This window comes from Panicum virgatum, chromosome 9N, assembly GCF_016808335.1.
Source record: "Panicum virgatum strain AP13 chromosome 9N, P.virgatum_v5, whole genome shotgun sequence".
Lineage (NCBI taxonomy): Eukaryota > Viridiplantae > Streptophyta > Magnoliopsida > Poales > Poaceae > Panicum > Panicum virgatum.
In genome coordinates, this window is record NC_053153.1 from 19,044,658 (window position 1) to 19,057,817 (window position 13,160).

Below are 13,160 nucleotides of genomic sequence, written 5' to 3' on the forward strand. Positions count from 1 at the left end.
AAGAAAAGCTTATGAAAGAAAGAAAAGTTCTCCGCTGCAATAAAGAAAGATAAATTCAGATGGGTTTTTCCCTGTGGGAGAAAGTCGAAAGAAAGAAAAGCTTCCGTTGTTTTAAGTCAAAGAAAGGTTGATTTTGGCATTATTTTGCCATTGTAAATTTCAAGTTGAGCATTAATTTGTTCTTAAAGAAGAGAATTTTAAAGTTTATTATGATGTTGTCATTTTCTGACCAAAGTTGATGATGGCAATATCATAATTTTTTTGTTCTAGTCATTTGTTCTATTTCTGCCCAACGGTGATATAGAATTGAAAGTACAAGAAAGTTGTATGTTTTAATTTTGGCCAACGTTAAATTAAGACATGCAATTTCTTCCCAGTAGAGAGAAATCAGCAGACAAAAGTTGATTTCGATCAACTCTATAGATAAAGTTTTGAGCTTACTCAACTGCATTATTGAGGTTAAGAAAGAGAAAAGCTTGCGTCATTGTAACCTTTTGGTTGATATAGAAAAGAGACGCAACTGTTTTCGAAAAGTTTTGGTTTCTCTCACTAAAGTTTTGCGAATATTGTAATTCATTAAATTTTTTGATTAAATTGGAACCAACGGAAAGATTTAATCAGAAAAGAAAGTATATGTGCATGTTTTGGTCATTATGACTAAAATTTTATTACTATAAAGTGTTCTTCTTGTCCTTCAACAGTAAAGATAATGGTGACATAAGTTAGACACATGTTAAATTTGACCAACGTTGAATTAAATATGTGTGTAAGCATAATTTTTGGATTTATTTCTGAAATTATGGTATTGATTGTTACCAGTGCATTTAAAGTTTTATACCGCATGTCGGGAAAAGGTTTTGGCACTTGTGCCATTCATATCCTGCATGGCAGGGAAAGTCTTTGTGATGACTCATGTGCTATTTGAGTATCACATAAAAGTAAAGAAGTCTGGGGGAGTTTTTAAAGTTATCTCAGCAATTCTCATGCACTACTATAGTGGCATGTTTGGATAGTGACTTGAAAAGAATCAAAGGACAAAAAGAAAGTTGTATGCGAACCAAGATTGCAAGCATGACTTGCAAAAGTATAGCAACATGAAGAACTTATGAGTTCTTGAAAGTGCAACAAATGAAGAACTCTGAGGAGCTCTTGAAAAGAAACATGAAAATGGTACTCCCATTGTTTTGCATGACTTGATCATGTGAATAAACAAGTAACGGAAGGCTCCTCGTTCACAGTGTTGGAAATAGTTTCGAAATTATGGCAACAAAGTTTATGCCACATTTCGAGGGGGAGAAAGGTTAGAAGGACAAGAAAGATTGAGATTACGAAAGAAAATTCCCCTCAAAGTTAAATACAATGTATTTTTAAAGCAAGAATGATCTATTAAAGAAGTATATGGCCGAAAAGGGAGTACAGCGGTCATAATATTGATACCCCAACAATAAAGTAAGTGAAATTTCTGGAGTTTTCAGCTCCAAATAGGGAGAAAAGATAGTTAAGCCTCAAATCAACCGAAAAGAAAAGGTGGTGCTTGAAGCACCCTATGAGGCTTGTAAAGACTGAACCCAAACACAAGCTCGAAGATATTCCATTTTTACAATAGATGGGATAATCTGGGGGAGTAAGTATGCCGAGAACTAAGGCTTGAAGAGAAGTGAGACTGCATATTCACTCCTATGATTCAAGCACTACAGGCGTTGAATGAATGACAGAAATTGAGGTGTCTCATTCATCGAGGTGGCAAGAAGCCATAAAAGATGTCATGAGACCTATAAGTTTCAAATTTATTTTGGAACATAGAATAAGTTCCTAACGGAGCCAAGACAGTAGGTCATAATGGGTCTACAAGATTAAATGTGACTTCAGAGGGAACATGGAAAGTCACTAAGTACGACTTGTGGGCAAAAGATTTATGCAAAGAAAAGAATAAATTATAATGAGATATTTTATGGAGTCTCATGAAAGGATTCTTTTAGAATCATAAAATGACATCGGTCATACTATGTTGGAGCAATATCTCCTAACGGAGATTTGTACGAGAAAGTATATACATGACATAACCAAATGGTTTTATTGTAGAAAGAAAAGAACATTGTGATACCACCTGATGAAATTAGATTACAGAATAATGGTATCTAAAGTTTTATGAGAATAAAGAAAGTTTTGAATTTTAATTAAAGGTCAAGACGATAAATTGCAAATATGCAAAGCTTAAAGATGGGAAAATACTTTCCTACAAAGTTCAAAGAAGGTTATTATGACCTCTAGTTTTGATAAGATAATCTCGGTGAAGAATCATTCGCTCAAGGAATGGAAATTACTGAGATAAAAGAAAAAAGGGGGTATCAGGACTATTGCAGAGAGCATACTTAGAAAAGAGTTCTAAAGATATATATATTATGCATGCGAGTAACCTGCACCTGTCCTATTGTCAAGGGTAATAGTTTTTGAATTTTCAGAATTCCAGGAACCGTTATATGATCGATCAAAAGAAAAAGATTCCATGTGCTTCAGTTGTTGGAAGCAAAATTAGTGCTCAAAAGAATTTACCCTGACATAGCGTAAGTATCCGGGAAATTTTGGCAGAAGTCCAGTCCAGCAATAGATCACTGAAATGGAGTTATAGAATGTTTTGCAATTTTGCAAAGTATTGTCAGCCTCGTGCTAAGTAAGAAAGGAACATGTACTCTCAAAAGGTTGTGAGTAAAAGAATTAAGTTTTGTCGAGTTTAGTGAAGCCCACAGTAGTAGCTAACACTCACGTTTGGAGTTTTATTGTGGAAAGGCTCCAAAGCAAAATAGTTGTGATATTGTGGGTCGTGTACCCAAAGTTTAGCATTATATGAGACTACAGGACAGGCAAAATGATTAAGGAAACCATTACCCGGAATTGATAATGGTAGACAACAGCAATATACCATTCAAATGTTTTCACTCCTATGGCAACATGTCAAGTGTGCTGCCAAACACATTGACAATGGGTTATATGTTGCAAAGGAGAAAATCCAGAATCATATGAAATCATGGAGCACCAAAGTATCAAGCAAGTGCTTGCGGATCCGCTTACCAAAGGCCTATCACCCAAGTCGACATGGGTTTTACGGGAGACCTACGATTTCTGGATTACTAAAAGGCCCAAAGAAAAGTTGAGGTCTTGTTTCAATACAGAAAGGTGCATTGTGGCTGTTAATCTGATGGTAACTGATAACTGTCATGACGAGACATGCCCTACGTACTGATCTGCAATGAGACGAGGACCAAAAGCAAAGCAAGTGAAGAGAAAGAAAAGAAGTTAAGTCCAAGTTGAATAGTTTAAAGTACAAAGTTGAGATCAAGGGGGAGAATATTGGATTGATCTCCAAGACTTGGTCATGGGACCAAGTCCAACTTCCCCTAATCACGCCCTGATCGGGGGCACTAATCATCATTAAAGTAGTGGGCCCCTTCTGTCAGCGCCACAACTATAAGAACCCTGTTGAGGAGGGCACGCAAACCAACGTTTGCTGGTACCTCATCTATGCGGGAATCAGTCCGATCACGAAGAGCGCTGTACATATGGATGACCCCTACCACCACCGTCACTGCGCCTCACCGCCGGTCGCCACTGCACTGCACTGCAGCGACGATCTTCATCTACACCGACGAGTTTCATCCTCCACTTCCACAGCCTATGGTGTCTCTGCTCTCTCCCTCTCCTCTCTCTCTAATTCATGTACTTGAGAACCCCTGTTTTATCCAAAAGTAAAGTAAGTTCCAACTCAATCTACTCCTAGAGATAATAAAGGATCTATCAAGCACATCATTTAAACTAACGGTTGAACTAAGCACATGTCAAACGCATACAGATGTACCACGTGAAGAAAAAACTATGGATCTGAATAAAAAGTGTATTGAGAAACATATAGCTGACTTGTTAAAGATAAGTAAGTATTGTGTTAGAGAGAGAGAGAGATAGAGAGATATGTTATAAAATAAATCTTGGATGGTCCTCCCATGCTTTTAGTTTGATGACTGCGCAAATGTTAAGCAAGAAGGTAAGTACTGATTCAAGCTGCTGAATTACTTTTTCCAAACCTGACCGTTCCCACTGCAAGGGGAAGTACGTGTACATGTCTGCTCAGAATGCTCGTTATGTTGACTGGTTTACTCATGCGTCGACGTCATGTTTCACTGCACCAGTTGCGCATTGCCGCTCGTTTTGGACCGCATGGTCGGGTTTGAAAACTAAGGCTACGCTACAATTCAGCGCTAGATCAGTTTGTAACGATCTCTAGAAGAGACGACATGTATGCATTACTGGCAACTAAGACAGCATAAGGTCTAGGGCATTACACTTTTTTTATTACTAACTGAACAGATGCAAGTTCCTAGTTCACCACCTACTCACTGACGATCTGCTTCGTTACGAAGTTATAATAATAAGCTACGACTGCGGCAAGAAAAGAAACGCAGACATGCACTGCACGAAATAAAACTCTAACTAACCTCAATTACGTACCAGCCAGGTCAACTACTAATGACGTCGTTGTATAGCTAGCTAGCCTTCCCGGCCTGCCTGCTGTCAGTCTGTCACGATCGACCGCAACTACTGATGTAACTGCCGACGCCAGCCGCCCGGCAGGCTTCAACCGGTCGAGCACGATCTGCTACGTTTCTGGAGGCGACTCGCTTGCTTGGTGCGTCCGCGAGCAGCGCGCGCGGACAGGCGACGTGAACGCGCCTGCCGCGACACTGCAAGCTTGGACTGCCGTACACAAAAGAAACGAAACGCTTGGCTGAATCCCAACGCCTCGTCAGAGATTCAGCAGGCGATAAATGCCGTAGGTCGAGTCAGTCGAGCGACGATCCATGGGCTGCCGGCCGGCGAGCTGACCGACGATCGAGACAGCCTTGTCGTCGTCGATGAGGTATTCTGTGACGATTATTGGGAAAACTAAGGTTCACTAGTTCCGATCGACGAGTTTAATTTGTCAAAGATGCAGCAGGCAGGCTCGTGGAGGGGCCGGGACAGAGAGCCTATAAAAGGGAGCCCTGGCTGTTGAGCTCGTTCTAGAGCTCCGATCGGACAGCAAGTGCTGCAACCAACCAGTGCTGCACTAGCTCGGACAGCTCCTCCATGCGATTCCATAGCGACGCAGATTCAGCATCAGGTATGGCCCAAGCAGCAGCAGCTGCTGATCATGACGGCGGAAGCAAGGAATTAGAGATCGTCATCGGCGACCTCGAGCAGAGCGAGGTCGACGACGCGCCGCCGGAGATGCGGCGGCAGGACTCGCTGTACGCGGCCGCGACCAGAGCCGCCGGCGCGAGCCAGCACGGGCAGGATGGCTGGGCTCGGACGGCGCGGCTGGCGTTCCAGTGCGTGGGCATCCTGTACGGCGACATTGGCACGTCGCCGCTGTTCGTCTACTCGAGCACGTTCCGCGACGGCGTCGGCCACCCGGACGACCTGCTCGGCGCGCTCTCCCTCATCATCTACAGCTTCCTCCTCTTCACCGTCATCAAGTACGTCTACATCGCCCTCCGAGCCAACGACGACGGCGATGGTCAGTACCGTGTAACTAACCTTCGCATGCATGCTTTATATAAGATTTTCATCATTTCCTCCTACACACACAAACACACACACACACACAAAACAAAAGTAGTAAAAACTCAACAGATAATAAATAGTAACAGGAACAGTAGCTAGTAAGAACAGGCAAACAGTAACCCCAAGAAATTGAATCGATTCCTTCATTTCTTCAGGAGGGACGTTCGCCCTCTACACTCTGATTTCGCGCCACGCGAAGGTCAGCCTCATCCCAAACCAGCAGGCTGAGGACGAGCTCGTCTCCTACAACCGCGGCAAGCCGCCCGCGACGCTGAGGAGAGCGCAGTGGATGAAGGAGCTGCTCGAGACCAACAAGGCCGTAAAGATCTCGCTCTTCCTGCTCACCATGCTCGCCACCGCCATGGTTATCAGCGACGCCATTCTAACTCCTGCAATTTCAGGTACGGTAAAATCATCTTCAGTACATTATTATCGTTTGCCGTTGTCTTGAGTGAATTCAAAGGAAGCATTCTTAACTTCTTAAGTCTACTTTGCATAGCCTAACATAGTTTTTCTTTCTTTTCCTGAAAACGTGTCAGTTCTCTCTGCGGTTGGCGGTCTAAAAGAGAAGGCACCTTATCTTACAACAGGTATGAGAACAAAAAAGAACTCAAAAGTCATGCTACTAGATTCACTTTATCTGACAAATCCTTGGATCGAAGTCGAAGTAGGGACAGAATATTGTCACACTAGAAATCTCAAAAATCTTGTTTCCACACGCTTACTGTTTATGAGCTAGTATGACATCTCCACCAACGAACAAACTGAAAAATTGGAGCGAGGCTGTCATTGTTAGCAATTAATGGTCCAGCCAATCTACGAGGTCGTTACACCTTTACCATCCATTTTTTCTTGTCTACGTTTGAAGAAAAAATAGTTTGATCGATCGAGACAATTTTAATAAATGCACAAAAATGTATTCATTGATTGGATATAATCTATCACCAAGGAAAATGTCCATATTTAAGGGTAATGGATGACTCTATAGAAGGAAAATATACAAACCTAGAACATGACTCTCCATGCCTTTGCTATCGATTTTCAAATCCGCCGACCATCTAGGCAACTGATCGAAGACTTAGAGTGTACTGTCGCCGTTAGCAGTTACTTGTGTGGTCCAGCCTACTAAGAAGTTTCTATGTGGTTGTTGGCGCCTGTATCGTTGTTGTCATCTAGCTAGCCCAATGAGATGAACAAGATTCAGTGCCCGTTTGAACTGCACACAACCAGCAATTCGCTCTAGCACATAACCGGTGTGAATGTACACACCTCACTGAGTAGAACAACCTTTGCACACGCTATTCGCTCTAGCACCACTCGTCCTAATCGTATCATGGAAATAGGTCGGTCGGCCTCTGTGGATTATCTTCACAAACATTTTTTTCTCCAAAAACATTTGATAGAGACGATGATGGACAAGGACATTCTTTTTTATATATCTTGGCACTTTCAGAGGACTTGTGACCCTCTAGAAACACTCGGTCGACATTTTCATGTACCATAAATCATGAAAATCCACTTAGAAGAAAATATGGAATGAGTGATTTCCTAGGGCATATGAAGTTGATGTGCATTCATGACACTGACCTATGACATTCTCCACAGATGAGATAGTTTGGATCACTGTGGGAATTTTGGTGGTGTTGTTCGCGATCCAGAGGTTCGGCACTGACAAAGTCGGTTACCTGTTCGCCCCGGTCATCCTACTTTGGCTTCTCCTCATTGGGGGAGTTGGGGTCTACAACCTGATAAAGTATGATACCGGTGCACTCAGGGCCTTCAACCTGAAATACATCATCGATTACTTCAGAAGGAACAAGAAGAAAGGATGGGTCTCCCTTGGTGGCATACTCCTTTGCTTCACAGGTATACGTTGTGTGTCAACAAGTACTGTCCTTCGGAACAATAGTGGTTACTACGTTCAAATCAATTAAGACTATGCACAGAAGGATATACACATACTGAGATAATATTGCGCAAATCTCGCAGGCACAGAAGCCCTTTTTGCTGATCTAGGATACTTCAGCATCAGATCAATTCAGGTATATGTACGTAAATGCTTTGGCATTAGTAAGAATCAAATATCTTATGTGAGAAGCATATAAATTAGACTAAATATAATAAACTCATCTCTTAGACTCTTACAATTAAAAGTATATATCAGAGTAACACTTTATTTCCTCTACTTTTTTTTTAATCGGGTCTTTCCTCTACTTCAGCTAAGCTTTGGCTTCGGTTTAGTCCCATCAGTGTTACTTGCTTATATTGGGCAAGCAGCATATTTGAGAGTACACCCAGAGAATGTAGCTAACACTTTCTATAGGTCAACTCCAGGTATGTGTAAAATCCACGTGATATCTCACTTGTACATATATGTATAAAGTTGAATTCTTTATCGAGGTTTTTATATATCCACTTGGATGCAGTCTCGTTATTCTGGCCCACATTCATCCTCGCGATAGCGGCGTCGATCATTGGAAGCCAAGCCATGATATCCTGTGCCTTCGCAACCATTTCCCATTCCCAAACACTCAGTTGCTTTCCGAGAGTTAAGATACTGCACACCTCAAGGCAATACTCAGGCCAGTTATACATCCCTGAAGTAAACTACTTACTCTGCTTGGGTGCTTGCCTTGTCACAATCGGCTTCAAGACAACCGTCGTCATTGGGGAAGCTCATGGTAAGATCCTAAGAATTTCTCATCAAGTAGTTGCATCTTTCTGTTTGAATAATTAAGATCAATTATGTCCATATGTTTAAATCTTGCTACAGAAATGTGATGATGTCTCTCCCTTGGGTCCATGCAGGTATATGCGTTGTTCTTGTGATGATCATCACAACACTCCTGTTGACGATAGTGATGCTCCTAATATGGAAGATCAGCATATGGTGGATTGCAGTGTTCTTCATCGTTTTCATATCATCGGAGTTAATCTACCTATCTGCTATCCTGTATCGATTTGCGCACGGCGCATATGTGCCTGTGGCAATGTCAGCGGTCCTGATGGCAGTGATGATTGTATGGCATTATGTCCATGTGAAGAAATACAATTTTGAGCTCGAGCACTCTGTGCCTCGAGACAAAGTGAAGGAACTCCTTGGGCGCCGTGACATTCAGAGAGTCCCTGGGATAGGCCTCTTCTACAATGAGTTGGTTCAGGGCATACCACCGGTGTTCCCTCACCTGATTGAGAAGATCCCTTCCATCCATTCAGTGCTCATTTTCGTCTCCATGAAGCACTTGCCAATTCCATCGGTTGACATGTCAGAGCGCTTCCTCTTTAGACAGGTAGATAGAGAAGATTATAAGGTATTCCAATGCGTGGCACGATACGGGTACCGAGACCCCTTCGAGGAGGCCAAGGATTTTGTTGATAAACTTGTAGAGTATCTCCAGTACTACATTCGGGATGTCAACCTCTATGGTGTGGGTTCTGAGCCAACGTTGATACAGTCATCCAGCTACCGTAGCTGTCGTGCTGAGAGCTTTGGCACCCATGAAAAACCCTCAGTAAAGGCAGTATATGCTGAGGAAATGCTCACACCGGCTGAGTCATTCTCAGAGCACACGAGACAAGCTAGTGGAAAGAGCAAGCATTTTACACAATTCCAGGTGACTAGTCTATAGCACGACTATTATCTAAAAATGAATTCATTTTATTGGTATCCATTTATTATATTTTGTGCTTAAATAATTATGGTAGCACTCATATATACTTGTTTAATTTTGTGTCAGGGAGAGAAGATGAACGTAGTAGAGATGATGAAGATTCAACAGGAGCAACAGGCTATTCTTGAAGAGATGAACAAGGGTGTGGTGTACATATTTGGAGAGAGTGAGGTGGTAGCAAGACCCCACTCCTCGCTCCTTAAGAAGATCGTTGTCAACTACATATACTCATTTCTTAGAAAGAACTCGAGAAATGGTGAGAAGATGATGTCGATCCCCCGTCGTCAGGTCCTAAAGGTCGGAATCTCATATGAAATCTAAGAAATGTCGATGAAGAATAGGATATTGATTGCTCATAACAGCACACAACTTTATTTGATGCCAAGAAAGACACTATCAAATGTGTTTCCTTCTTCATGGAAATCATTATCTTAAAGGGATGCAATACATATTTTGGAGTTCAGCAGATGATTTAACCTTGAATCAGCAATCTGCAACAATCACAACAGCGAGATGGAAACTTTTGCATGAATTTACGTTGGTTATCCACAGAGCAAACAGAGAAATTATTTTCCAGGAAATAGCCAGAAGCTGCCCTTTGGTTTTCTTTGACTTTACCTTCTTTTATTTTTGTTCTTGGTTGTACATACTTTCTTCCCTTGAAATATATTGTAAATTTGCAGGGACTTGCTGAAAACCAAGTTTTTTTCCAACTTTTGGCTTCTAGCTTTTGTAATAAAATATGAGCTTCTGAGCACCCAAAAAGCTAAAAAAACACTTGTCAACTTTCATTTAAAAAAGGAAAAAGTCCTATTTTCAACCCTGAACTTTCACGATCGTCTGATTTTCAACCCGAAACTCCTAAATCAGACATCCTGCACCCTCGAACTAACGAAACCGTGCAAATTACCCCCCTAAACAGAATCCACCCCGGTTTTCAGCCACGTCACCCGTCCACGTGGCGCTAGTGGCCAGATCAGCTTTCTCCTTTTACCATCTCCTCTCTCTTTCTCACAGACAGGTGGGCCACCACCTCTCCTCTCTCTTCTTGTTGTTGTCGCCTGCTCTGTCTTCCTCCTCCACCATCACCCACCGCCGCCTGCGCCTACCGCAGACTCGCGCCGCCTCCTGCCCTCTTCTCCATCTTCCTCCACCGCCTGCGCCTGCACCGCCGCGGCCCGCTCCACTTCCTCCGCCACTTCCCGTGCCTGTTCCACCTCCGCCCCCGCTCCTGCTCTCCCTCTCGCTGACCCCCGCCGCCGCGGACCTCCTCGTCGTGGCCAGCTCCCCCACCGATGTGGCACGGACACTCCACCGCCTGCTTGCGATGTCTATGTCTCGTGCCCTGTCCCTCCGCGTCGTCTTCCGTGTCTAGCGCGAGCCGGCGGCACCGGCAGCCACGGCGTCGACCTGGCGACCTCGCCGCGCGCGGAGGGGGCGAGGAGGGAGGCCACCAGCGCGGCGCGCATGGGGGCTAGTCGAAAGCGGCAAGGGACGGGGTGGGCGGGCGGGTGGGGTTGGGGGGGATGTGGAGCTAGAGGACAGGAGGCGGCGCCAGAGGCCGAGGAGGCAGCAGGGGCAATGGAGCGAGCGAAGGAGCCTACGCGCAGCGGCGGAGGAGGGTGGGGCCGGGAGGAGCGAGCAAGCCAAGAAGGGGGGTAAGGTGAGGCGGAGCGGGATGGCGGAGGAGGAAGACAGCCGCAGTGAGAAAAGAGAGGAGAGGTGGATGGCCCACCTGTCTGTGAGAGAAAGAGAGAGGAGAGGGTAAAAGGAGAAAAGCTTATGTGGCCACTAGCGCCATGTGGACTGGTGATGTGGCTGAAAACCGGGGTGGATTCGGTTTTGGGGGGGTAATTTGCACGGTTTCGTTAGTTCGAGGGTGCAGGATGTCTGGTTTAGAAGTTCCGGGTTGAAAATTGGACGACCCTGAAAGTTCAGAGTTGAAAATAGGACTTTTCCCTTTAAAAAAACTTCTCAACTAACTTTTCAGTTTTTAGTTCATTTCCTCTTAGGATAGCTTTCCGACTTTTCAAAAGTAAGATCAACAGTAGTGTTGTTTGTTTTTGCTTCTGAACGTCATAAGCCAGCAAAAGCTAAAGCAAACATACCCTCAGTTAATCAGACAAACCGTCTCCCAAATCCGTCATAACTCTACTCTCAACCAAAAGCCCGAAGAAAAATATCCACTCTCTAAGATAAGATTCGCTATTGTGTGGAGCGCAAACACACTGACCTCTTTTGGCTGAAGCCCTCAAGCATCCCCAAGAAGTAGCGAAACGATCGTGACACCGATGCTAGTAAATCGTTTCTCCCTCCATTGTGACTTGAAGAACCCTGGATGTTTCTCTAGCTTCTCCTCTGCTTTGCCCTTTACCGTTGGGGTAAACGCGTGTCCCCACCCGGCATCCCCGGCCTGGCTTCAGCACTGGAACCAGCAGGGGGCGCGACAGTTGGGCCTGCAACGATAGGGCAGAAACGGCTCGGGCCAGGCCGACAGCTCACGAGCACAGAGGATCCAATGAATTTGTTCTATTCTTTCTGTTCATACCAGGGGTAGAAAAGCACAACGCGGAGTAAATATTCTGCCCCGAAAGGAAATCAAAGCATGATGGGCATCTTTGCCACCTCCTGCAGTCCTGCTGGCGAAGCAAAGCCAAAACTTTCTGCTCCTGCAACGACCTGTGTATAGTGTATAAAAAGACAAGCCTGCAAGACACGAGCAGGCAGGCAGGCAGAAGCTGAGAGAGGGCAAGCTAAGCTCTCAGCCGTGCTTGCTGCTTGCTTATCCTTGGAGCAAGAGACCGCGAAAATCGTCTACTCAAGGAAAAGGTATCTTCAAATTGGCATATATCATTTTTTTCAGAAAAGAATTGTCAGATTTCTCGGCTTTGCGTATGTAATTGCGTCTCTAATAAGTTCACATCTTTCATTTGTTCGAAAAAAAAAAGTGCACATCTTTCGATTCCACAAGCTGTTTTTTTTTTCTGTTTCCGTTGAGGTCAGTCAGTAACTTCCGTTGTGATAGATTCCGTAAGCAGAGTCTCCTCGCTTTGTTCTGGGCGCAGCTCCTCCAATCCATGGGTTCCAAGGACGACGCGCCGACGTGGGCGGACCAGTGGGGCTCCGGCGACGACGACGGGGCCAGCGCCGGCAACGGCAAGGCGGGCGGTGACAAGAAGACGGTCGCCGGCAACGTGAAGGCGGCGGCGTCGGGTGGGCTCGTCAAGGCCAAGGCGGCGGCGCTGGTGGGGGCGCACAAGGTCAAGTCCGGGACGAGCAGCGGCATCAAGTGGGTGAAGGAGCAGTACCAGAAGAGGGCGTCGTCCAAGTGAGCCGCCATGCGCGAGGATGTGTTCATCCGTTTGCAGTTGCACTGAGCAATCAGCAATGGGATTTTAACTCCTTTCCTCTTGTATTGGATTTGGATGTAGACTTTTGGATTGCAATTGGCTGCTTTCTAACTTGTAAGACGATGGCCATTCTTATGATTTTGCGTGTGGTTTTAGTCCAGATGATTTTGCACAAGTTCATGCTACCTCTCAAAAATAGAGATTACAGTAGAAGCCTTGCCCATGCTGGCCGCATTTTTTTGCTTTCTAACCTTTTTTTGCAAAAGTTTTTCACATATAAATCTTTTTTGTAACGAATTGTAGAAATAGACTCTGGGAATCGGTGCCGTAGTCTACGGCGCCGAGCTAACACGTCTCGGCGCCGTTGTATGTGGCGCCAAGGTGCCACGCCCGTATTCCGAGCCGTGCCGAGCTGGCGCTGACGTGGCTCAAGGTCGGCGCCACATATCTCAGTGCCGAGGTCCCGAGAGCTCGGCGCCAAGATTTACGGCACCGAGCTCCTGCCATAACGCCTCTGCTTTCTGGCGCCGCTCGCCGGCCACAC

At 44.8% G+C, this 13,160-nt stretch overlaps 2 protein-coding genes across 3 annotated transcripts; both read left to right on the top strand.

Annotated features, from left to right (window-relative positions):
* Positions 1 to 4,994: 4,994 nt before the first annotated feature.
* On the top strand, positions 4,995 to 9,979 carry LOC120688563 (potassium transporter 27-like). Its single transcript, XM_039970920.1, has 9 exons — positions 4,995 to 5,548; positions 5,751 to 5,996; positions 6,135 to 6,185; positions 7,201 to 7,461; positions 7,585 to 7,637; positions 7,815 to 7,929; positions 8,022 to 8,276; positions 8,404 to 9,209; positions 9,333 to 9,979. The coding sequence occupies exons 1-9, from the start codon at positions 5,119 to 5,121 to the stop codon at positions 9,585 to 9,587; spliced, it is 2,472 nt and encodes an 823-aa protein (XP_039826854.1). The 5' UTR covers positions 4,995 to 5,118; the 3' UTR covers positions 9,588 to 9,979.
* A 1,625-nt stretch (positions 9,980 to 11,604) lies between these two features.
* LOC120688564 lies at positions 11,605 to 12,801 on the top strand. Of its 2 annotated transcripts, none has more exons than XM_039970922.1 (2): positions 11,605 to 12,095; positions 12,292 to 12,801. In XM_039970922.1, the coding sequence occupies exon 2, from the start codon at positions 12,344 to 12,346 to the stop codon at positions 12,596 to 12,598; it is 255 nt and encodes an 84-aa protein (XP_039826856.1). In that variant the 5' UTR covers positions 11,605 to 12,095; positions 12,292 to 12,343; the 3' UTR covers positions 12,599 to 12,801. The 2 variants fall into 2 exon arrangements, with proteins under 2 accessions (XP_039826856.1, XP_039826855.1); XM_039970921.1 differs by having other exon boundaries at positions 11,659 to 12,095; positions 12,332 to 12,801.
* Positions 12,802 to 13,160: the final 359 nt, after the last annotated feature.